The sequence below is a fragment of the Macaca thibetana genome, chromosome 16, assembly GCF_024542745.1.
Source record: "Macaca thibetana thibetana isolate TM-01 chromosome 16, ASM2454274v1, whole genome shotgun sequence".
NCBI lineage: Eukaryota > Metazoa > Chordata > Mammalia > Primates > Cercopithecidae > Macaca > Macaca thibetana.
The window spans coordinates 30,833,901-30,859,182 of record NC_065593.1 but is presented as its reverse complement, the minus strand read 5'-3'; the positions used below and the strand labels follow the sequence as shown (position 1 = coordinate 30,859,182).

The window sequence follows — 25,282 nt, the reverse complement described above, 5'->3', positions numbered from 1 at the left end:
CCATGTTAATCTGCTCTAACAAAAATACCATCGGTTGAAACCGGAAGATGGAGGTTACAGTGAGCCAAGATCGTGCCACTGCACTCCAATCTGGGCAACAAGAGCAAAACTCTGTCTCAAAAAAAAAAAAAAAAAAAAAATTAGCCAGACATGGTGGCACACACCTGTAGTCCCAGCTACTCGGGAAGCTGAGGTGGATCACTTGAGCTTGGGAAGCAGAGGTTGCAGTGAGCTGAGATGGTGCCGCTGTACTCCAGCCTGGACAACAGAGCAAGACTGTCTCAGAGAAACAAGAAAACCAAACCAAAACAACAACAAACCTCCTAGCAGCAGGGAACTGCAATGGGAAACTGATGGGAGAGAATGGACTGGAGAGGAATTTGAGAGTTTCAAGGGCAAGAGTAATTATATTAATATAAGGACTTGAGAATTGGATGGCTGTTTCTTCTGGCTCTTGCTGCATTGGAGGAAGACATGAAAGGCTGAGGGTGATTAATCGCCTGTAAGCTGAAGTGTGAAAACCAGAGGCCGTCCTTGGCAGCATATAAAGAGACTCATCGCCTGCAACGGAAAAGCAGAAAAGGCTGAGGAACAGGACCAGGCCTTCATTATAAGAGCAGCAAAGTTCCGGCCGGGCGCGGTGGCTCAAGCCTGTAATCCCAGCACTTTGGGAGGCCGAGACGGGCGGATCACGAGGTCAGGAGTTCGAGACCATCCTGGCTAACACGGTGAAACCCCGTCTCTACTAAAAAATACAAAACAATAGCCGGGCGAGGTGGCGGGCGCCTGTAGTCCCGGCTACTTGGGAGGCTGAGACAGGAGAATGGCGTAAAAACCCGGGAGGCAGAGCTTGCAGTGAGCTGAGATCCAGCCACTGCACTCCAGCCTGGGTGACACAGCGAGACTCCGTCTCAAAAAAAAAAAAAAAAAGAAAAAAAAAAAAAAGAGCAGCAAAGTTCCAAAGAAGGTTGTGTTCTCTATCACGTTCAGGTCCAGTATACGCCAAAAGAGCTGCAGGACCTAGATCACAGATTCCAGCAGGCGTCAGGAAAGTACATCTGGCATTGTATCTTGAGGGTGGTGGATCAAGGAGCACTGAATAAATTTGGATAACAGAGTTTATCAATGTGGGACCAATAGCCCGTGATACAAAATGTAACAACTATTGAAGATCCCAGGAGATGGTGCTATTAAGCTGCTCGGTTGCCTCTCAAAGTTTGGAAAAAGCAACCGTCCATTGTAAGTGAAGTAGAAACACTAGAACTATCATGGACCATGGTGGAGGAAGGGATAAAAGACTGAGTGTGGTGGGCACATTAGAGTGGATATTCTGCATAATGCCAGCCTACCATGGCATGGGAGGGTCTAGAGGGCACCCTGTTTACAAAGCAATAAGGAATGCGCTGACTGAGGGGCACTGGCATTGTTGGGAAACTCACTGAGGCTGTTACATATGGGTCAGTGTTCATGGTAGCAAATGCTGCCACAGAACGGGCAGGATCCTGTCAGGGACTAGCCTTTAACCCTCAGATGCAAGCTGGGCACATTTAGCACAATGAGTGACACCAGGGAGGATCTGATTCAAGGAGAGCTATGGAGAAAATTAATAAGAATATGAATTTTTGGCTGGGCATGGAGGCTCACGCCTTTAATCCCAGCACTCTGGGAGACCAAAGTGGGCAGATCATGAGGTCAGGAGATTGAGACCATCCAGGCCAACATGGTGAAACCCTGTCTCTACTAAAAATACAGAAATTAGCTGGGTGTGGTGGGGCATGCCTGTAATCCAGCTACTCAAGAGGCTAAGGTAGGAGAATCACTTGAACCCGGGAGGCAGAGGCTGCAATGAGTCAAGATTGCGTCACTGCAGTTCATTCTGGCAACAGAGTGAGAATCCATCTCAAAAAAAAATTAATTAATTTTTAGCATTTAACAAAAATGCCATCTCAAATCAGTGGGGAAAAGATGTACTATTCAATAAAAGAATAAATCCAGTGATGGAATCAGGTGGTGGTGGAGCAATTGGAACGCCATCAGGATGTAAACTGGAGCCATGGTTCGTATCACACTCCCAAATCACTCCAATGAATCAAACAGAAAAAGTGAAACAATAAAAGTGCCAGATGGAAACAAAAAAGAACATTATATCCCCAGGGTAAGATCGATGGAGCAGCCAAAAAGCCAATTGTTCAATCTGCACAACCAGAAGAAATCAAAGATGGGTGATGAGGAGTTTGAGGGTAGTCACCCCAATAACCCAGAACCTGACTGAAGGAGAGAGTTGGTTTCCAGGAAGAAGTGCCACAGCAAACGTATATGATCGTGATTCCCCCAATCCCTCTCCAAAGAAACCAATGGCCATCTCCTCAGGAAAGGGTAATTCCCAGCCTTTTTGAGGGCTATTGGATATAAGGCCTGAGTTCACACTGATGCCTGGAGACCCAAAGCTTCATTGTGGTCTCCCTGTTAAAGTGGGAGTATATTGGGGCTAGGTAATAAATGGAGCCTTTGACCCAGGTCTAGTTCGCAGGGAGTCCAAAGACCCACCTGATTTTCCGTCTCCAGATGTATAATGCCAATGTAATATGACATGGAAATACTTGGGCGTTGGAAGAACCACCTGTGCTCCCCATCATTGCTGTCAGGGACTAGGATTTTGCTCTCCTTAAAAGCCATTAGTCTGTTATTGTTTCATGTTTGCTGGTTGAATACTACACTCTTGCGTCAGAGAGAAAGGACTTTATCAGACCACAGCAAGCAGTATCAGTGTCATGTCTATATCTGTTCACCTTGCCCCCAGTTCCCACAGAGGTGATGCAGAAGATCCAGATTGATGCCTATACATAAAGTGGGTTGTGTTACAGGGGAAAAATCACTGAGTTTAGGGAATCCACCATTTTTTTTTCCTTCAACTTTTGTTTTAAGTTCCAGGGTACATGTGCAGGATGTGCAGGTTTGTTACAAAGGGAAACGCGTGCCATGGTGGTTTGCTGCCCAGATCAACCTATCACCTGGGTATGAAACCCACCATCCATTAGTTGTTTTTCCTGATACTCTCCCTCCCCAAAACCTCTCCAACAGGCCCCAGTGTGTGGTGTTCCCCACCATGTTTCCTGTGTTCTCATTCTTCAACTCCCACTTAGAAATGAGAGCATGCTATGTTTGGTTTTCTGTTCCCGTGTTAGTTTTCTGAGGACAGCGGTTTCCAGCTCCATCCATGTCCCTGCAAAGGACATGATTGCATTCCTTTTTATGGGAATCCACTGTTTCTTTTTCTTTCCCCTCCCTCCCTCCCTCACTTCCTTCTCTCTCTCTCTTTGTTTCTTTTCTTTCTTTCTTTTGAGACAGAGTCTCACTCTGTCACCCAGGCTGGAGTCCAGTGGCTCAATCTCAGCTCGCCGCAACCTCTGCCTCCCTGGTTCAAGCAATTCTCCTGCCTCAGCCTCCTGAGTAGCTGGGATTACAGACACCCACCACCACACCCAGCTAATTTTTGTATTTTCGGTAGAGACGGGGTTTCACCATGTTGGTCAGGCTGGTCTCAAATTGCTAACCTCATGATCCGCCTGCCTCGGCCTCCCAAAGTGCTGAGATTACAGGCATGAGCCACCGTGCCTGGCTGGAAATCTACTATTTTTATAAGCAGTATGCAAGTCTACTCTTTGTCCTGGAAGGAGATGTTAGCTCATCTCTCAAGGTTCATTGCTGTGTGTACAACACTGAGAAATCTCCTAAGTAGAGAGAAGTCAAGGTCTTGTCTTCCCAGCATATTAGTAAGAATGTGCAGGGATACTCAGAATCCAGGGTAGATGGCTTCTCCCAATAATTTCTTCTTTAGACTGTAAAATTACGGCCATCATAGTGGAGAAGGCCAAGTAGAAACCTCTGAAACTACTCCCTCCTCCTCCATCCAAGAGTAAATAAAAGACAGTATGACACTCCAGGGAACACAGCAGAGATTAAAGCCACCTTTGAAGACTTCATGAATGCAGGAGTCATGTTTTCCCCACTTAATTCTGACCTTAACCAGAATGCAATGGTCCATTGTAAGTGGAGTAGAAATGGTAGAAATGCAGGAACTTCAGTTCCTGAAGGATGTGGCAAACTCATCCAAGGAATAGCCCCAGTTGTGCTTGCTGGGTTACAAATGGTATTTTTGTTACAGCAGATTAACATGGCTTTAGGTGTGTGCTATCGTTAGCCATTAATCTGGCCAATGCATTTTTTTTTTTTTTTTTTTTTTTTTTTTTGAGTTGGAGTCTTGCTCTTTTGCCCAGACTGGAGTGAAGGGATGTGATCTTGGCTCACTGCAACCTCTACCCCCCAGGTTCAAGTGATTCTCCTGCCTCAGCCTCCTGAGTAGGTGGGATTATAGGTGCCTGCTACCATGCCTGGTCAATTTCTGTATTTTTACTAGAGACAGGGTGTTGCAGGAAGTCAGAGACCCCGAACAGAGGGACCTGCTGAAGCTTATCACTTTCCCAATCAATACTCTTATAATGTCCTATGCCTGTCTTTAATCTCTTAATCCCATCATCTTCATAAGCTGAGGATGTACGTCACTTCAGGACCCTGTGACGATTGTGTTAACTGCACAAATTGTTCATAAAGCACGTGTGTTTGAACAATATGAAATCTGGGCCCCTTGCAATAAGAACAGGGAACAAGGGAGATAACCATTAGGTCGGACTGCCTGGGAGCCGGACGGAACAGAGCCATATTTCTGTTATTATCGATAACGGGTAAGAGAAATATTGCTGAATTCTTTTCCCAGTAAGGAATATTAATAATTAGCAGCCCTGGGAAAAGAATGCATTCCCAGGGCAGGTCTCTAAAATGGCCACCCTAGGAGTGTCTGCCTTATGCAGCTGTAGACAGGGAGGAAACACGCCCTAGTCTCCTGCAGCGCCCCCAGGCTTGCTAGGATTAGGAAATTCCAGCCTGGCGAATTCTATTCAGACCGGTTCTCTGCTCTTGAACCCTGTTAAGATGTTTATCAATGACAATGCGTGCACAGCGGGATATGGAAGTTCATTAGTGATTCTAGTTTCGCCGTGACCTTGCAATCTCGCCCTGACCTTCTGCCTTGTGATCTTTTGTTGCCCTTGAAGCGTGTGATCTCTGTGACCCACACCCTATTTGTACACTCCCTCCCCTTTGAAAATTGCTAATAACAACTTGATGGTGTTACAGTTCAGGGGGCAACACAGAATCTGCCGACATGTGATGTCTCCCCGGGACAGCCAGCTTTAAAATTTCTCTCTTTTGTACTCTTTCCCTTTATTTCTCAGACTAGCTGGCACTTAGGGAAAATAGAAAGGAACTTACATTGAAATATTGGAGGCTGGTTTCCCCTGATAATGGGGTTTTGTCATGTTGGCCAGGTTGGTCTTGAACTCCTGACCTCAGGCGATCGACCCACCTCAGCCTCCCAAAATGCTAGGATTACAGGCATGAGCCACGGCACCTGGCTGCATTCTTATCCATTCCTAACTGGAAGAAGTTTACATTCATGTGGGATGCACAACAGTACAGATTTACAGTCCTGCCCTGGGGTTGTGTTAACTCTCTTGCATTCTGTAGAAACACATTCTGAAAGGACCTTGACCATCTGAACACCCCGGAATATGACACTGGCCCACTATATCAATGACACGATGTTATTTGGACCAAATGAGCAAGAAATACAAATACTTGTTGGAGGCCTGGGTAAGACATGTGTTCCAGAGGCTTCTAAAAAGATCCAGGGGCCTGCCACACTAGTGAAGTTTTAGTGGCTTCAGGCATAGTGGGATATCTCCTTCCAAAGGAAAGGTCAAATTATTCCATCTTGCACTTCCCACCACTAAGAAGCAAGCATAATGCCTACCAGGCCTCTTTGGGCTCTGGTGACAGCATATTCCCCACTTAGGAACACTGCTTTAAACCTTACCAAGTGACAAGGAACTCTACCAGCATTGTGTGAGGCCTAGGACAGGAAAGGGCTACATAGTGGTTTCTGGTTACAGGAGAAGCAGTCCTGCTTCTTGGACTATGCGACCCATTCTATCATATGGTTTTAGAGGCGAGATCAGCCTGGCCAACATAGCAAAACCTCGTCTGTACTGAAAACACAAAAATTAGCCGGGTGTGGTGGCACACACCTGTAATCTTAGCTACTTGGGAGGCTGAGACAGAATGGTTTGAACCCTGGAGGCGGCGGTTGCAGTGAGCTGAGATGGTGCCACTGCACTCCAGCCTGGGTGACAGAGCAAGACTCTGTCTCAAAAAAAAAAAAAAAAAAAGAAAATGCATTGACCAGGCACAGTGGCTCACACCTGTAATCCCAGCACTTTGGGAGGCTGAGGCAGGCGGATCACAAGGTCAGGAGATCGAGGCCATCCTTGCTAACATAGTGAAACCCCGTCTCTACTAAATATGCAAAAAAATGAGCCAGGCTTGGTGGTGGGTGCCTGTAGTCCCAGCTGCTTGGGAAGCTGAGGCAGGAGAATGCCATGAACCCAGGAGGACGAGCTTGCAGTGAGCCAAGATCGTGCCACTGCACTCCAGCCTGGGCAACAGAGCGAGACTCCATCTCAAAACAAACAAAAAAAGGAAGCAAACTGGGTATGTGCCGTTAGAGGTGGTGTATGTTTTCAGCATTATAAATGAATAGAAATGAGTGGCAAAAGTTTCTTTGGTCCATAGATTTGTGGTATCTTACCTAGCTTTGGATCTCTTCCACTAAAGGGATTGCCTGTTGAACGTTGTTAGGAATGAAAGCACTGAAGGCAAACTGCCTGGGTTTGAATTTTGTTCTGTCCCTTGCACCCTGCCTGAGTTCAAATCCTAGCTGGTAGTAAGTTCTTTTAAGGGGATGATCTTTGAGAAAATGTTTTAGCTCCTGTTTTCCCAAGTAAACGGACACAATAGTTGCTACCTTGTGAAGGATTCATGTAATTGACCAGCGCTTACCCGGTAGCATCAGTGTTCAGTTTTAGTCATTGGTGATTCTGTATTTGGACTGTGAGGGGGTGTTGGGGTGGGGGGTGGTGTGTGTGTCTGTGTGTTTAGCAGATAATTGCATGCAGAAAGGAAAAATACTTTTGATAACCAAGAGGCAGCTTTTCTCTGCTTTTGTGTCAAAAGGGAAGAAGGGAGTTGGGAGAGGGAAAGGAATTCTGTTCAATACTAAGCTCCCTTCCTCAAAATCAGAGGTAGATAGAATGTGTAATAATTTTTTTTTTTTTTTTTTTTTTTTTTTTTTTTTTTTGAGACGGAGTCTTGCTCTGTAGCCCGGGCTGCAGTGCAGTGGCCGGATCTCAGCTCACTGCAAGCTCCGCCTCCCGGGTTTGCGCCATTGTCCTGCCTCAGCCTCCTGAGTAGCTGGGACTACAGGCGCCCGCCACCTCGCCCGGCTAGTTTTTTGTATTTTTAGTAGAGACGGGGTTTCACCGTGTTAGCCAGGATGGTCTCGATCTCCTGACCTCGTGATCCGCCCGTCTCGGCCTCCCAAAGTGCTGGGATTACAGGCTTGAGCCACCGCGCCCGGCCAGAATGTGTAATAATTTACAGAATTTCTAGACTTGAATTATCTGATTTTTTAAATTTCATTTTTTATGTTTTCAGGTTGAGACTGAGGTAAAGTTAATCTGAGGCGACGTTCTGGATGTACTGAACAGACACCTCATTCCAGCAGCTACCACTGGCAAGTCCAAGGTTTTCTATTATGAAATGTAGGTTCTACACTAACAATTAACAAGTGTACTTCAATAATTTTAGAAACTCTCAGGAATAATTGACTTTGTTTCTTTTTTATTTCTGAGACATTTCATACTATTTTCCTTATTAAATGTAACCAAAAATCCCACTGAAATTAAGTGAGGAGCCTCTAAATATCGACAAAATTATCACTTGATAGACTAGAATTAAACAAGCAGGTGGTTCCAAGAAATGGCACAAGAGTATTAATCGTAAAATAAACTTTCTACATGAAACATTCAGCCAGCACTGTGCAATGTGTGGCCGTTTGAGGGAGGGGAATGAGATAGGTCCCATGAAAGCAAAAGAATATAAGTAAAGCAAAAGCTAATGCATTTTTATAACAGCCTGACCATCTTTTTATTCCAACGTCAACTATCCTTCTAACATTAAACAATTATTTTTAAATAAAAGTTGGAAACCTACATAGAAGAAAGTCATGATTCTAAAAAGGCCAACTTTTAATCTTACATTTTCCTTTCTACTATAGAACCTACATTTCACAATAGAAAACCTTGCTGCTGGAATGAGGTGTCTGGCCAGTGCATCCAAAACGTCGCCACAGATTAACTTTAGCTGTCTCAACCTGAAAAAATAAAAAATAAATTGTAAAAAATCAGAGTGTTTCAGTCTAGAAATTCTGTGAATTATTACACATTCTATGTACCTCTGGTTTTGTGGAAGAGAGCTTGTATTAAAGAGAATTCCTATCCCTGTCCAAACTCCCTTCTTCTCTTTTGACACAAAAGCAGAGAAAAGCTGCCTCTGGGTTATCAAAAGTATCTTTTCTTTTCTGCCTGCAATTAAGTGCTACAGGCACACACCACCTCCCACCCCAAAACCGCCTCACAGTCCAACTACAGAACCACCAATGACTAAAACTGAACACTGATGCTACTTGGTAAATGCTGGTCAATTACATGAATCCTTCACAAGGTAGCAGCTATTGTGTACAATGACTTGGGAAAACAGGAGCTCCACATTTGCTCAAAGATCATCCCCTTAAAAGAACTTAATAAGCAGAGCTAGGATTAGAACTCAGGCAGGCTGAGAAGGCTAAAAATTTCCCAAAGTTTTAAGTTCTGTCTCTAAGTCATTCCTCTTTTCTTTCATTTTCCTAGAAACATTCAAGAGAATGAAGGTACTCCTTCAATACTTTGCTTAGATATTTCTTCTGCTAAATTTCAGGTTCATCGCTCACAAGCTCAGCCTTCCAGAAAACACTAGGAACACAATGCAGCCAAGTTCTTTGTCACTTTATGGCAAGCATCACCTTTCCTCCAGTTTCCAATAACGTGTTCTTCATTGCCATCTGAGACTTCATCTGAATGATTTTTCCCTTCCATATTTTTATTTTTTTAAGAGACTGAGTTGGCCGGGCGCGGTGGCTCAAGCCTGTAATCCCAGCACTTTGGGAGGCCGAGGCGGGCGGATCACAAGGTCAGGAGATCGAGACCACAGTGAAACCCCGTCTCTACTAAAAATACAAAAAATTAGCCGGGCGCGGTGGCGGGCGCCTGTAGTCCCAGCTACTCAGGAGGCTGAGGCAGGAGAATGGCGGGAACCTGGGAGGCGGAGCTTGCAGTGAGCCGAGATCGCGCCACTGCACTCCAGCCTGGGCAACAGCGTGAGACTCCGTCTCAAAAAAAAAAAAAAAGAGACTGAGTCTCCCTGTGTTGGCCAGGTTGGTCTTGAAGTCTCATCCTCAAGCGATCCTCCTGTCTTGGCCTCCCAAAGGGCTAAGGTTCCAGGCATGAGACACCAGGCCCAACCCCCTCCATAGGCTACCGACATTCTGTCCGGCTCTCCTCTTCTGAGCCCTCACCAGAGTCACCCTTAACCAAGAGTCACAGGGAGAAGACGGCCACCCACACGCCAAGAGACAGGCCTGGAACAGAGCCTTCCTGCACCGCCTCAGAGGGACCCACCCTGCTGACACCTTGATGGTGGACTCATGGCCTCCAGGATTGGGAGACAGTAACATTCTGTTGTTGAGGGTGCCCAGTCTGTGGTCCTGTAAAGCAGCCCTAGGAAACTAGCGCAGCCTGTTAGCCCACAGATGGTGGAGAGATGGAATGAAATAATAATAGAAATAAAGCACACAATAAATGTAATGGGCTTGAATCATCTCCGCATCATTCCTTCCCCTTCTCCCGGGTCCATGGAAGAGTTGTCTTCAAGAAACCTGGTCTCTGGTGCCAAAAAGTTTGGGGAACACTGGTGTAAATGTTTCTAAAAATAGTTAAGCAACATAGGTTTACCTGCTACAAATAATGCAGATTTAAATGCTAATAAAAATGGGTGCAAATGAAAACACTCTTTCTGTGGTCCAGGGAATCTTAACCATTCTATCAGAAGGACTTGCAGCTTGGAGCTGCAGCTGCCTTCCCACATCCTGTCCACTGTAAAGCCCTGCAACACACACACATGCACACACGCACACACACACATGCACACACGCACACACATGCACACACACACACATGCACATACGCACACACAGATGAACGCACACGCACACAGATACACATACATAAATACATTCACATGCACAAACCTGTGCACACACATGCACATACATACATACGCATGCATATACCTACACACACACACAGACACACACACACCCTGTGCTTCATGCCCTCACTAGAGTGGCCAGGGAGGGAATGTGTGTTTTTAGGAGAAATGAAGACAACTCAGGCCCCTCATTCTCCTGGTGATTGCACAAGTGCCTTCTCTGCAGACCATGCTTCAGTGCCTTTCTTGGTTCTCCCTCTTACTGAAAGAGAGAAGTAGAGACCCCTACCCCATCAGCCACCACCTCCACCCCCTAGGCTGCCCCAGGCCCAGGTTCCAGAAGTCTCCCAGGATCCAGGAACTAAGGGCAACCACTGGGTTCCACAGCCGCTAGTCCAGGGGTCAGGCGCCTCTCTGCGAGCTGACAAACCTTGGCTCTCATGCCCCACACCAAGCCAGCCACACCGCCGTCCCCCCACCAGCATTATTACTGCCTCCTGATGTTAGCCCTGACAACCCTACTTGCTGATAATCTTGCCCCTCACACGCTGGTTCAGGCAAGCCCAAAGGCCAGCACCCTCCACCCACCCTTCCTGGGGGCCACTCTACTTTCTGCTTGCCCAGATGTCTTCACCTGGCTTTACCAAGCTAGAACAAATAACAGGGATGAGCCCCCGGCCTCTACCGGGAAGATTTGCCAAAATGCTCTCCATTTAGAAGGAGGAACAGTGATGGGGCCTACGAATGACCCAGGATTGTCACCCAAGCAACAAGAAGGGCAAGGAGCCCAGTTTCCTGCCCTTACCCTGGGAGGATGTGGCCAGGGCACCACAAGGCCCTGGAGAGGGGTGGGTAGGAGAGCAGATCCAACCTCTTCTTGAGGAAGCAGCCACCACCCCAGGAAGCAGCAGATGGGGGCGCACAGGCAGAGCCCCCGGTGCTGCAGGGCAGGCCCAGCAGATCTGTACTCAGCCTCAGCCCCGGGGAGCTGCAAGACAGGCTGAGACCCTGATAGGTTTGGATCTGTGTCCCCACCCAAAACTCATCCCTCCTGTGTCAAGGGAGGAACCTGGTGGGAGGGGATTGGATCTGGGGACAGTTTCCCCCGTGCTGCTCCCCTGAGAGTGAGGGAGTCCTCAGGAGAGCTGATGGTTTCAAAGTGCGGCACTTCCTCGTTCTCCACTCACTCCCTCCTGCCGCCTTGTGAAGAAGGTGTCGCTTCCCCTTCGCCTTCTGCCATAATTGTAAGTTCCCTGAACTGTGAGTCAATTAAACCTCTTTCCTTTAAAAACTACTCAGTCTCAAGTATTTCTTTTTTTTTTTTTTTTAAACAGAGTTTGAATCTGGTTACCGAGGCTGGAGTGCAATGGCACCATCTAGGCTCACTGCAACCTCTGCCTTCCAGGTTCAAGGGATTCTCCTGCCTCAGCCTCCCGAAGTAGGTGGGATTACAGGCGCCACCTACGCCCAACTAGCCACCACGCCCAGCTAGCTTTTTTTGTATTTTTAGTTGAGACGGAGTTTCACCATGTTGGCCAGGCTGGTCTTGAACTCCTGACCTCAGGTGATCCACCTCTCGGCCTCCCAAAGTACTGAGATTACAGGTGTGAACCACCACGCCCGGCCTCAAGTATTTCTTTACAGCAGTGTAAATACAAACTAAAACCCCTTCCCTGAGGTGCCTTCTGCTTAGGCAACCAGCTGCCCCATGCTCCTCCTCTGCCCCCTGGTCTTTCTGTTCCCCTCATGAGGGCCAAGTGATAAACAGGGCCAGCCCCAGCCCCATCCTACTGCAGCCCATGTGGCTGCTGGAGAGGCCGCGCTCCTTTCCTCACCCCAAGGGGCCCTGATATGCTCTTTGGATCCTGGAGGAAACTGACCCCTTATTCTCACAGTGGTGCCACTTCTTCCAAGACCTCAAACCTAGACAACGTGAGCCGGTCTTTTTAAAAGTCTCCACTTCCTAGGGCTGTCACTCGGACAGCACTAGAGGGTGGTGCCAATGGATGAATGGATGGATGGATGGATGGACAGTAGTCCAGGGATGATGTCCTTGTCTGTACTGAACTGGGCCCTTCCTCCAATGAGCAGCCTTCCTGAGCGAGTTTATACAATTGTCCCTTGGTATCCATGGAAGATTAGTTCTAGGGTCCCGGGGATGCCAAAATCCATGGATGCTCAAATCCCTGATATAACATGGCCTAGTATTTACATAAAAGCTATGCACATCCTCCAATAGACATAGACCATTACTAGATTATTTATGACATGTAATACAATGCAGATGCTACATAAATGGTTGTGATACTGTATTCTTTAGGGAATGATGACAAGAACAAAGTCTGCACATGTTCAGTAGAGACATAATCATCCAATTTATTTTCTGAATATTTTCCATCTGCTGTTGCTGAACCCACAGATGCACAGCTCCCGGATATGAGGGCCAAGTGTGCTTTGAGAGTAGGATGGGTGAGGTTGCTAATGAGTACAGGGGAGCAGGTGTCGATCAGAGGTCCCTGCATTGGGGCATCTGGACGCCCTATCTCCGGACTTGAGACTCCGTTTGAATGACACAGGCAGACTCAGCCCCGGTCAAAGTTCACCCCTTGGAGCTTCATTTTATCCCAAACTCTTTCTGGACCCTGGAATTTGGCATCCCCTAGGCCCTGGCAGGAAGGACAGATGAACCAGATTTTAGATAACGTGTCTGGAATAGAGTGAGGCCCTACTGTGTGCCTGGCACTTTCCCCATAGGATCCTCTAGCTAGAACATTCAAGGGTCATGGAGAGAAATACCCAGTTAAAATATCAGAAATTTTAAAAAAGATACCATTAGAGACACGAAAAAACCATTAAGTAATAGTATTAGCATTTGTGTTCTGAGATTCAACAGCACTGGTCACTTCCCTCCACCCTTATGTGTATCCCAGACCACCCTGGGCGAGGAGGGCTGAGGTTAGGGAACACCCGTGGATGCTCTGATACTGGTCCTCGGCCTTGGGGGTGACAGTGATGAGGAACTGGGTGCACACATGAGTGGGGCAGCCAGGCCTGGCCAGAGAAGGCACACACACGTGCACAGATGTGTTTACCCACGTACAGGTGTGCATGCACGCACACAAACACATTGCAGGCAGGCATGTGGCCACCTCAGGCAGCAGAGGACCCCCTCTCTGGGCCCTGCTGACCCGGGCAAGGCCCCACTGTGATGCGTGCCATGACATCAGAATGTCACTGGTGCTTAGCACCAATCCGCTCTCAGGCCTGCCTCTGTGTTCTACAGCAGTTACACGTGCACAGTGGTATCAGCTACACACGCACAGTGGTATCTGGGAACAGTTTTGTGGACTCGAAGGTTTTCTACCTGAGAGGCATAACGCAGGCCAACTGATTCATCAGAATCAGGTGAGTGTGACCTGCTCTCTTCCCTCCAGGCTGACTTGGGGACAGTGGCTATGCTGTGGGTGGTGTTGGCCTCTGGGCAGCTACCGAGGAGGGTCATCCCTGAGCACTCACCGGTCGCCCGTTCTACACTGCCAGTGTAGACAATTGGCTCTTTCGTCCTCATGGTGGCTTCATAGAGTGAGTGCCATTCCCTGGTGTAGCCATTCGACAGGTGAGACGTCTGGGGTCAGAGAGGCGGTAACCGGCCTGGGAATCCAGACAGGACCGTGGGTTTTGCTCTCAGCCCTGCCGTGCGCTGTGCTGGAATTCAGGCCTGAACCCTGTGACTTCCCTGCCCTAGATCCCAAGTCTTCCCAGGTTTCCCATCCCGATGGGGCAGAGCCTGGCCCTGGCAGAGCAACTGGGATAGATCCACTGTGGGTGGGGGGGATAGGAGGGTCCTCAGAACACCTCTGTGCCCTAAACTGGGTCCTGATGGTGGCTGTGGGCCTCACTGAACACACATGGTCCCTTGTCCTGGGGAACCTTCTGCCTTGGGTAACTGTGGAAAATGAAGGAGCCCTGGAGGGCTGGCTGGGGGGAGACCATCTTCCCTTCTGTTCAAAGGGGTCCAGGCACTGGGGTTCTCTCCACGTATTTCTTGCTCTGTCTGGTCCTCTCGAGGCCTCGCCCTCCTTTTTCCCCAAGTGTTCCCAGGAGGGACGGTCCATCCAGGTGTTCTCCAGGACCAAGGACCCACTGTCCTTCCTCAGTGACATGGGAAAATGATGCCCCCTCCTGTAGGGACAGCTCAGAACGGTGGAGTCCAGTCCCTCCCCGAGTGAGGGTTTCCCCTAGCACAATAGATCATTTTCATCCCCCAAACCGAACACCCTCCTGCTCAACTGGCATTATTCCTAAAGTGGCTTCTCTGTTCAGACTGAAGGGCCACGGGAGCCAATGTGATGAGTGGAGAAGAACAGAGCAGTCAGGAGAGATGTTGTTCCCTGTAGAAAACTGGGCATCTCTGTGGTCTCTGAGCATCCCAGGAGGCCGATTGTACAGAGACCTCTGGTTGCTGACCCCAGTCTCCCTCCACATCCCTGGAATAGCCCATCATGGGCCTTTCACCCTTGGCAGGTGGACACTATTCAACCTGCTGGGACAGGTGTGTCCTCATTTCATGGCAATTGGGGATGACGGGATTCTCTGTCCAGGTCCCACTGTCCTCAAGTCCTTGGGATGATGCCCACCCTGCTTGGGAATGGAGACTCCAGACACTCATGCAGGTGTGGGACACTAGGTCTGGCACCTTTTTACCTGGGGAAGGTGATGGAATCGGGGTTACATGGACAGCCAGCATCTGGGAGCCTGGCGGGAACGGTTCAGGTGTTCTCCGAAACTCTCAAGTACAAGGTAACTTTTAGATGATTTTGTCTCACAGGATGGTAATCATAGAGGATGCAGATAGTTTGCGGGCACAGGAGCGAGAGAATATCATCATGAACTATGAGAAGGTACAGGTCGGTCTGCTCCTTGGAGGGAGGCCTCTTCCAGTGCGCCCTGGTCAAAGGGTCCTGGGCTCCCTAGGAGCACAGAGTGGGCACAAGTGGCTACTACCCCCAGGCCCTTGCACCCTTTGCCTTGGACCCCTCACCAAGCCTCCCTCTGGGTTGCAGGGACACCGAGCTGGGCTGCCAGACGACATGGGGCCTGAGCCTGTTGGAATCTACAACAACATTGATCGCTTCGGGATTGTGCAGTGAGTCCTCTGTGCTCCCCTCACCCCTGAAGCACCTGTCTCAGCTCAGGGATGGGTTTGCTTTTAGAAAGGCCTTTCCGAGGCAGGAATGTCCCGCCGGGTCAGGCCAACCTGCTTTCCAGGGTCAGAACTCCTCTCTGGCTCCCCTGCAGGTCCAGCCCCAGGTTGCTGTTAGGCCAGAGGTGCGGGGCCCATCTAGGGAGCGGGTGGGAATGGAGACTGGGCTAGGTCAGGCCCCTGGACTCTCAGCAGTTCTGTCCCCAAGTCAGCACAAGAGGAGCAGGGCAACCTGAGGGTCTGGCCATGTCTACTTGGAAACAACCCCAGTGAAATCCAAGGGTTCTGGCTACAGGGTGAGGGGACGCCTGGCCTAGCCTCAGGGCTGTTGTCCAGCAGGTCTCTGAGGGCCCACCGGCCCCTGTCCTCCCTCATTTCCCTAGAGCTACAGCCCTCACTGTCCCCATGGAGAAGGGGGAACGGCATGAGAACAATGGGATCGGTGGCCCTAGGAGAATGGAGGAGAAGATGGGCAGGGACCTGTTATGGGCATCTCACCGTGAGGCCAGGGAGGCAGCCGGGCTTGTGGCTACAGACCCTGGGTCTGGTGCTGGGAAAGGAGCTGGGGCCACGTAAGAGGAGCCCAGCCAGGAGTCCATCCCTTAGGGATCATAGGATGGAGAGACAGAGGATGCCGGGGGAGGTAGGGTGGGAGGGAGCTGATGAGCTGTGCCACTTCTGAAACGCAGGTGTGTGGGTGAGGTGCAGGGAGGGGCAGGTGGAAGCTGGGAGTCAGAACCTGCAAGGGCCTTGGGGCTGTCAAGTGGGATGGGCCCCTGGTACACCAGGAGTACACCGGGCAGGTCTCAGGGCAGGCTCCCTTGACCCTGGTGGGGTGATGTGGTCACTCCCTGAGGGACTCCTGTGAGGGCCCTGTCGCCCACCCTGGGCGGCCCCCATCCCGTCTCAGGCCTGACCTTGCTCAGCTCCAGCAGAAAGCACCACCTCCAGTCCAGGACAAGCAGCCCCATTGTGCGGCCTGACCGCCCCCCACGCCAGGGGCCCCAGTTACTCTGGCCAGGCTGGACCCGCACTCCTTCTTCTCCTAGCTCCTGCCCCTCCTGGGAGTCAACCCCACAGGAAGCCCCTTGTCCTCCCTTCCCTGTGTCTTTTCCTGGACTGAGCCCTGAGCTAGATAGGGACAGAGCCTGTCCTTTCTGGGGGTGGCTCCCAGTCTAGGGCAGCTCCAGGCCCTGTGCAGGTCGTCAGTTCTGCCTGGGTTTTCTTACAGTGAGACAGAGCTGCCTCCTGCCACTGCTCGGGAGGCTAAGGTAAGAGCCTGATGCATGGGGAGGGGGCTGGACCAGGGATGTGGGGACTGGGCGGGTGGTCGTTGAGGCAGAGGAGGCAGCTGGCCTGGGCGGTGGCAGGTGAGGACAACACGATGTCCCTGGGAGGGGCAGCACTCCCTGCTGGACCTGACCCCAGGTTGCTGTAACTTTGGCAGCTTGATAAGATTCCAAAGTGAGAACCACAGTTGTGGCTTGGGGATGGCTGCCTGCCTGTGTCAGGACCCCACCTAGAGGCTGGGACCTGACCTAAGACTGCTGTGTCTGTGGCCTGAGGATGGCACGTCCTGGGGTCCCAAAGCCAGCCCACTGGTGCTCATTTGCTCAAAGGCTCTCAGCCCTTAGGGTCTGCCCTTCCCTGACTCCCTCCAGCTGGGTCCACCAGGGCTCCAGAGCCCAAGACCCAGCATCCACGGGCGGCTCTGGGAAGCCTGGCAGCTTCCCTAACTCCAACATTCCTCATTTGACAGCAAATGCGGCGGGAGATAACACAAAAGAGCAAGTGGATGGAAATGCTGCGACAATGGGAGACATATAAGAACAGTAAAAAGGTAATGTGTGGAGGGAGAGGCCCCCAGAACCACTTTCTGCAGAGACAGGGGACAGGCACCCCTGGCTATGGCCTGGCGCCATCAGCCTCTCAGAGGGCGGGTGGCACACTGTCCTCACCCAGAGGACTGCAGGCCTGGTCGGTGGTTTGCCTGCCTATTTGTGCAAGCGTCACCTTGCTGGGAGGGAATCTGAATCTAGGACTGGAAACACCCAGAGCTCAAGGCTAGGGATACCCTGGTGACCTAAAGGAAGGAAAAGGTTCAGATCAGAGTCCCGACTCTGAGTGCCCATCCACTCTTTCAATCCTGGGAAGGGAGACTGTGTCCCAGCTTAATGTCACTTCTAATGAGGAATCATGGGGCCAAAACCAACCATTTCCAGAATCCTCGGGCTCTGCTCCTCACTGGGGTCGCCCCGTGGCCTGTGACACCAGGTTGTTTTCTGCCCACAGCTGATAGATCGAGTATATAAGGGCATTCCCATGAACTTCAGGGGCCAAGTGTGGTCGGTCCTGCTGAACATACAGGAAGTCAAGTGGAAAAACCCCAGAACATACAAGGTACGCTCAGCCAGAGCACAACAAACAGGACAGGCCGTGTCAGGAGCCCAGGTCTCCAGCTGGAGGGAGCATTAAGCCCAGCCTGGGGGGTGGGTGGGATGGTCAGATGCACATCCTGGGCACGGACGGTGACATAGTCACCACAGACAAACTCGGCTCTGGTGACCCTCTCCAGCTTCAGTAACAAGCCAAAAAGCAGCTTTGTGCACAAGGAAACCTTCCTGCTTCCCTTCCTTCCGGAGTGCTGACTGTGGGCCGACTGCCATTTGGGGCAGGGAGTCTTCCATCTGTTCTGAGGCTGCTTCCTCCTGTTGGCCCTGCCCTACAGGTCATGAAGGAGAAGGGCAAGAGGTCATCTAAACACATCCACCAGATCGATGTGGACGTGAGCAGGACATTAAGGACTCACATCTTCTTCAGGGATCGCTACGGAGCCAAGTAAGCCTATGGGAACCACAGGGTCTCAGCAGAGATGGAGTGAACGAAAGGGATGGGGGCTTCCCCGGAGAAGAGGCCAGGGTCACCTAGGAGGGATGACAGAGCTGCCAAGACCTCCCCTGACCCAGGGAGCAGCTGGCACCATGAACTGAGCGCCTGGTTCCAAGCCCTGGGCCAGACTGGAGCATGTGGGGCCAGAAACGAGGAGGACCCTGTGGAGACAGAAGTCAGCAAACAAAATCATGCACAATGGTGAAAGGTGCTCTCCCTGACCCACGGGGACCCATGGTAGGACCCACGGGAGCGTGGCAGGATGGAGGGCCCATGAGCCTCTCCAGGCAACACTGACAGCACCAAATGCTGGGGCAACTAGGGGTCCTGGAAACTGTCATCCTTGTCTGCTGGGAACATGACATGGCACAGCCACTTTGGCAGCCAGTTTGGCAGCGACTCACAAAGCTCAATGGACTTGAACCACGTGTCCCCAAAGTATCACAAATATTGAACCCACTGATTTGAAAACTGATGTCCACATGAAACCTGCATGCCACGTCCACTGCTTGATTCCTCGTCACTCACACAAGGAGCCTTCGGGGACAGTCTTCAACATGGGAATGGGGAGAGCAAGGCTGGTTCTCTCTCCAAACGGAAGACTCAGTGAGAAAAGGGAAGGAGCCAGTGATGCCCGCATGAACGTGGGTGGATCCTAGATGCATTTTGCTGAGGGAAAGAAGCCAGACCCAATAAGCTATCACGTAGGATTCCCATTCCTGGGCCATTCTGGAAAAGGCCAAACCATAGGGACTGACAAGCAGTCTGGGTGGCCGGGGGCTGAGGGATCAGGGAGAGGCCGGGTGCATAGGGGCCACCCTGGAGACTTGGAAGATGAAGGAGTCGCTTCAGGAGGGGCTGGAGCAGTAGCCAGGATACTGCCCATTGGTTTAGAACCACGGAGGAACTGTACATCCAAAGACTGAGCTGGCGTGTGTGCAAATTGAAAAAAAAAAAATTATTCAGAGTGAAAAGGATCAGACAAGTCACTGTACAACTGGCTATCTGCATGTCACAGATGTGGATTTTCCTGAAACATTCCTCAAAGTCAAAGACCCTGAAGAGCTCACTGCTTATCTGGTGAATCATCTGAACCTGAAATGGGATTTGTTGTTAGGCTTTGTGGACAAACTGAAACTAACGGCATCTGCACAAAACAAACAAAAGCCACCTTTCTCTGTTTCCTAGGCAGCGGGAACTATTCTACATCCTCCTGGCATATTTGGAGTATAACCCGGTGAGTATTCCCAGCAGTGATGTTTCCAGGCAGTATTTCCCTGTTCACAGGAGTGGGTGTCTGGTGGGGTGCTCTCGCTTCTTTTAAAGTTAGTATTTGTGAGCCACCAGGATATAGGAGGTAGAACTCCAGCTCACTGCTGGCATAAACCTCCAAGCAAGGGGATGGTCTCAAGGAGTCAAGCTGAGACACAAAGGAGTCGGGGCCTGGACTCCTGGTGTCACCTGGGTCTGACCACCACTTCAAAGAACAAGAAATGACGCCCTCCTCCTGGGGCTGCCCCAAAGCCCAGGAGCTTGGCAGGGTCACACGCAGGACGGTGCCATCAGGAGACATTTTGGACAAAGTGCCGAAGTGCCTGATGGACTTGGCTCTTGTCATGAAATGAATTTGCACCCTGAGGAAGCCTCTTCTTCAGAGGAAGCCTCTCCAGTCACCTCTCCCGACTCCAAAGACATGAGTCCTCCCAGGTGACCTCAGTCCTCCCAGGTGATGTCCTTTCACGGTGACTCTGGCTCTTGCAGGAGGTGGGCTACTGCAGGGACCTGAGCCACATCGCGGCCTTGTTTCTCCTTTATCTGCCTGAGGAGGATGCATTCTGGGCACTGGTGCAGCTGCTGGCCAGTGAGAGGCAATCCCTGCAAGGTAGGTGGACAGCTGCCCATGGGACCTCATACAGCCAGACCCAGGGATGGCCACCCTGGCCAGGTGATCTCAGCTTTCAGCCAAGACACCTTCCTTGTGTAGCCAGCTCCTTGGGAGTCTTCAGGGTGTCTTTGCTGAGGGTCCCACAGCAGTCTGCGGCTGACCCCCAAAGCCCAAGTCAGACGCCTTTCATCCCCATCAGCGGAGGGCATCTCATCCTCCCCGTGGCCACCCTCTGTGTCCTGCTGCCACGCCCTCTGGCTCTGATTCTGTGCAGCTCACTCTCCCCTCACTGAGAGTCCTCCTGCCCTCCAGCTGCCCAGGCTCGTGCTGCCCTTGGTGCCCACAAATGGGCCGACCAAGCCCAGGTGGCAGCATCTCCCCATCCCGTGTCCCCTGGCCCGACCCCACTTCCAGGAGACGACCAGGAAGCCCAGCACCCACCCTGTTCTGGCCGCCATGTGGTGGCCTTAAGTCAGGCTTGCCCTTTTTGCACCCTGGTCCAGGAGGCCTCTAGGGAAACCTGCAGCCAGACTCCAGGGGATGTTCCTGCCCCACCTCCCCAGGGTAAAGGCTGCATGGTGAGGTCACCAGATGGGAGGGTGAAAGGCCTTGCGGTTTGGGGGCCTCTCCAGCTGCCCAGCTCTTCCAGCTGATGACTCCACATCTTGGGGAAAGGGTCTGATTTCATGATGGGCTGGGGGTTTCTCAGGATTCCACAGCCCAAATGGCGGGACAGTCCAGGGGCTCCAAGACCATCAGGAGCATGTGGTCCCCGCGTCACAACCCAAGACCATGTGGCGTCTGGTGAGTTTATGGCGTCTGGTGAGCAAGCTTGGGCTCTTCTCCAGAGGCCCTGCATCCCGTGGCGCTGGTGACTGGCTGAGTCCCAGCCACTGGCTGACCTGGGATGTCGGGTTCTCCATGGGCCGGGAGTTGGTCTATAGGACAGAGGCACAGGGATGGGGGCCCAGCTCCCGCAGAGCAGGGCAAAGGGCAGTGTGTCCACCGGGAGTGTGGGAAGGGGACGGTGTTGTGGGGAACCCTGGACACCGCCCAGTGTTCTGCACTAGGGGAAGGGTCTTCAGAGGCCCTGGAAGAGGGAGGTTTTTAGGGCAGCCCAGGGGGCCCTGAGCACCTCTGTTCCTCCCGTCAGGACAAGGAAGGTCTTTGCGCGCAGGATTCCTCGTTAGGCTGGCTTCTCGAGATGTTGAATGACGGGGTAAGAAGGCATAGGGAGACCCTGGCTCAGGGACCCTCCTTGCCCTGCAGTGCCCTGCTTCCCCAGCCCGGGGCTCTGGCTCACCCACAGCCCACAGGAGGCTCCGCCCACAGGGGGGCCCTCACAGGACACCCAAGCAAAACCCTCTGCCCAAGAGGGGTCATCCCAGGGCAATGACTGGCGCTCAGGACCAGCCTTACAGGCAGACTGGGCCAAGACCTGATTTGGGAGGGATCAGGGAAGCCTGAAGCCCTGGGCAAGCCCCTCTCTCCAGGAGCCACACCCCCACTCCAATGAGTGCCCCCAATGAGGAGCTGCAAGACCTTGTCTGACCCAGCGCCCTGGAGGACTCAGGAAACCCTCATGGGGAAGGTCACTGACTCTGGGGACTGAAGCCCCAGTGGGCTCAGTTCGAGCCACCAGCCCCAGCCTGGAAGGGCTACAGTCTCCCACACCTGCTATCCCCACAGATCTCTCTTGGGCTCATCCTGCGCCTGTGGGACGTGTATTTGCTGGAAGGAGAACAGGTGTTGATGCCGATGACAAGCATTGCCTTTAAAGTTCGGAGGAGTAAGTCTCCGTGTGCCCGGTGGGGCCTGGGGAGCCCTGAGGTCAGACCCCGACTTACCCGAGGGCAAATTCCTCACACTGTCCTCATGATCCTCTGTTCTGGCCCAGAGGGAGGTCTGGCCAGGTGGGCTGGGCAGGGCACAGTGACACCGAGCCCGTCCCCCACATGGCCCAGATGAAAGTCAGGAGTGTTGTGAGCACTTCCCTACCCACTTCCCCCAGCCACAGTCTCCTGTGCACATCTGAACCCCTGGGGTGGCCACAAAAGATTCCAGCATCACCTAGTGGGAGACTGAAGTGGCCATGGGGTATCAGCTGTGCCCCCTCCCAGGGAACTCTCCTGGCCTGATGTCCACCCTGTCCCTAGAGCGCCTCATGAAGACGTCCAGGTGTGGCCTGTGGACACGGTTTCGGAACCAGTTCTTCCATACCTGGGAGTTGGATGATGACTCTGTGCTCAAGCATCTTAAGGCCTCTATGAAGAAACTAACAAGGAAGCAAGGGGACCTGCCACCCCCAGGTGGGCTCCAGTGCCATGTCCCCTCCCATGTCACCCTCTGGGGCAGTTAATAGTGGGCGAGTCCCTGAGACCCGCAACCCTACTACCTGGGTCTTCCTCTTCACCCTTTTTTTTTTTTTTTTTTTTTTTTTTTTTTTTGAGACGGAGTCTCGCTCTGTCACCCAGGCTGCAGTGCAGTGGCCGGATGTCAGCTCACTGCAAGCTCCACCTCCCGGGTTCACGCCATTCTCCTGCCTCAGCCTCCCGAGTAGCTGGGACTACAGGCGCCCGCCACCTCCCCCGGCTAGTTTTTTGTATTTTTTAGTAGAGACGGGGTTTCACCGTGTCAGCCAGGATGGTCTCGATGTCCTGACGTCGTGATCCACCCGTCTCGGCCTCCCAAAGTGCTGGGATTACAGGCTTGAGCCACCGCGCCCGGCCCCTCTTCACCTTTTCTTCCTCCTCTTCCTCCTGGACTCTAAGAAAGCACAGGAGGCCCACCGGTCCTCAGGGCAGGCGCTCAGTGCGTGTGTACTGGATGTGTTGTGCCGGCAGGAGGAGGATGTGGGCATGACCGTCCAACAAGCCCCCTCCCACATTCCACAGTGTCTCTGTCTCCCCATCACAAGGCTGTCAAGGGCACTAAAGAAGCCAGACCCATTTGTGGATAACCCCAGGCCTCCCTACAAGCACCCACAGCCTCAGACAGCAGCAGAGGCCCCTCACTGCTGCACGCTCCTCCAAGGTTGCCAGGACAACCAGCCTTGAGCCAGGGAGACAAGGGAATCGGGTGTCCCTGACCCCAGAGCATTCAGGGAGAGGGCACAGGCAGGACCCCAGGCGAGAGCCAGAGCCCAGAATTCAGGCAGATGTAGGAACGGTCAGTCCTGGCATGGACTGGGCAGCCCAGGAAGGCAGAGGGTGACCCACCTCCAGGTCCCATCACCCACTGTGGAGATGGGCCCCCATGTGAGGTGACAAGGGGCTGGGTGACATCCAAGTTCCCTCCCACCTGAGTTCTCACTGGGGGCTGTATCCTTGGTCCAACAGCCCTGGGACAAGGGTGTGTGGTAGGAATCCCCCAGCCAGTCCGAACCCTGGGGGCAGTCCTAGGAGCTACCTGTCATGCCCTGACAGCTTCCCCATGCCAGGTGGCACACACCCCTCCCTCGGGGATCAGCAGACTACAGGCGTGTCCTCAGTGTCAGGCCCCGGGGGCCCCACAGAGACCCCGAGGACTCCAGAGACCCAGGCAGGTGGGGCCCAGCCGGGAAAGGCCTGCATAGGCTCATTAGAGACGCTGACCATGTCTATTTTCCTTTCAGACAAACCTGAGCAAGGGTCTTCAACACCCAGGCCTGTGCTGGCTTCACATGGCAGGATGACCCTCTGCAAGGGGGACAGACAGGCCCCTCCAGGCCCACCAGCCCGGTTCCAGCGGCCCATTTGGCTAGTTTCCCCACCATGGGCACCTCGTTCTTCCACATCCTGTCCTGGTGGGGCTGTCCGGGAAGACACCTACCCTGTGGGCACTTGGGGTGTGCCCAGCCCGGCCCCGGCTCAGGGAAGACCTCAGGGTTCCTGGAGATTCCTGGAGTGGAACTCGATGCCCCGGCTCCCGACAGACCTGGATGTAGGGGGCCCTTGGTTCCCCCATTATGATTTCGAACAGAGCTGTTGGGTGCGTGTCCCTTCTGAATGTGTCCTGGACAGCCCCGGGACTGTGGGACAGGGCCAGCTCGAGAAGCCCACGGGGACCCTGACACCAGGCCCTGCCCAGGCCCATCAGGACTGAGGGAGGCAAGGAGATAAACCACTACAACAGGGCACCCCATCTGCGGACAAGAGACTTGCACCCAATTTCTAGAATGGTACCGTATCCCAGGAAGACCAGCTGGCCACCTGCTGGCAGGCGGAACACCCTGCGGAGGGGGTGAGATTGATTTTCACTGCACTGAGCCACAGTGTGGACATGGACTTCCAGCCCTGCAGTGCATCCAGCACTGATTCCAACCAGGAAACCCCCATCACAGCTAGGGACGAGCAGCAGTGCGCTCCCACCTCAGGGCCTTGCCTCTGCCGCCTCTACTTGGAAAATTCTCAGTTCCCTCCAGGCTTCTAGAAGCATCTAGGGCAGGGCTCATGGCTGGATAACTTCCTGAGGCTTAACAACCCAAGCAAACTTCACGTCCTCATTTTATTTTTTGTTAAACTTATGAAAATTGATTAGGAAAGTGTGCAGCTCGAAAGACCTTCACAGATGGAACACACCAGCCCCCAGATCACAAAGCCAACCATGCCCAGCCCCTCCCAGCACCCCCAGCCGTGTGATCAGCTTTCTGAATTCCCACAACACCATGTGCCTGCCTTTGTGTTTTCAACTCATAGATGATTAACCCCCTTCATGTTTTAAAATAAATGTTTTCTGTTGAAATTATTTTAGCTATAAAAGATTGAAAAGGCACTACAGTGGCCTCCTATACCTTCCATCCAGCTGCCCCTAATAATGACGTTTTGCAGTACCATGGCACATAACAAATTTAGACTGGGTGTGATGGCTCACACCTGTAATCCCAGCAATTTGAGAGGTGGAGGCAGGACGTTCAGGTTCACTTGAGTCTAGAAGTCTGGGACCAGCCTGGGAAACACAGGTGGACCCTGTCTCTAGAGAAAAGTCAAAGAAATTAGCCAGTCATGGTGGCGTGTGCCTATAGTCCCACCTAGTCAGGAGGCTGAGGCAGAACTGCTGGAGCCCATGAG

At 52.1% G+C, this 25,282-nt stretch overlaps 2 protein-coding genes and 1 long non-coding RNA gene across 5 annotated transcripts in view; 2 read left to right on the top strand and 1 right to left on the bottom strand.

Moving 5' to 3' along the window:
• LOC126939306 (TBC1 domain family member 3G-like) overlaps positions 1-24,475 on the top strand; it is a 574,604-nt gene extending 550,129 nt beyond the window's left edge. The window contains exons 1-14 of one of the 2 annotated variants that reach the window (XM_050764538.1): positions 13,543-13,662; positions 15,086-15,158; positions 15,321-15,403; positions 16,692-16,731; positions 17,220-17,300; positions 17,753-17,860; positions 18,189-18,298; positions 19,538-19,586; positions 20,111-20,231; positions 20,944-21,038; positions 21,388-21,453; positions 21,924-22,023; positions 22,391-22,543; positions 23,848-24,475. In XM_050764538.1, the coding sequence (XP_050620495.1) occupies positions 15,087-15,158; positions 15,321-15,403; positions 16,692-16,731; positions 17,220-17,300; positions 17,753-17,860; positions 18,189-18,298; positions 19,538-19,586; positions 20,111-20,231; positions 20,944-21,038; positions 21,388-21,453; positions 21,924-22,023; positions 22,391-22,543; positions 23,848-24,317 (1,548 nt within the window). In that variant the 5' untranslated portion in view covers positions 13,543-13,662; position 15,086 and the 3' untranslated portion in view covers positions 24,318-24,475. Of the gene's footprint in view, positions 1-13,542; positions 13,663-15,085; positions 15,159-15,320; positions 15,404-16,691; positions 16,732-17,219; positions 17,301-17,752; positions 17,861-18,188; positions 18,299-19,537; positions 19,587-20,110; positions 20,232-20,943; positions 21,039-21,387; positions 21,454-21,923; positions 22,024-22,390; positions 22,544-23,847 lie in introns of those variants that run through there. The other variant, XM_050764539.1, reaches the window with a different exon arrangement.
• Positions 1-25,282, top strand: part of LOC126939314 (C-C motif chemokine 3) — a 162,796-nt gene that overhangs the window by 57,161 nt on the left and 80,353 nt on the right. The gene's annotated exons all lie outside the window — the stretch shown is intronic.
• Positions 1-25,282, bottom strand: part of LOC126939319 (uncharacterized) — a 171,730-nt gene that overhangs the window by 68,000 nt on the left and 78,448 nt on the right. The window lies entirely within an intron of this gene.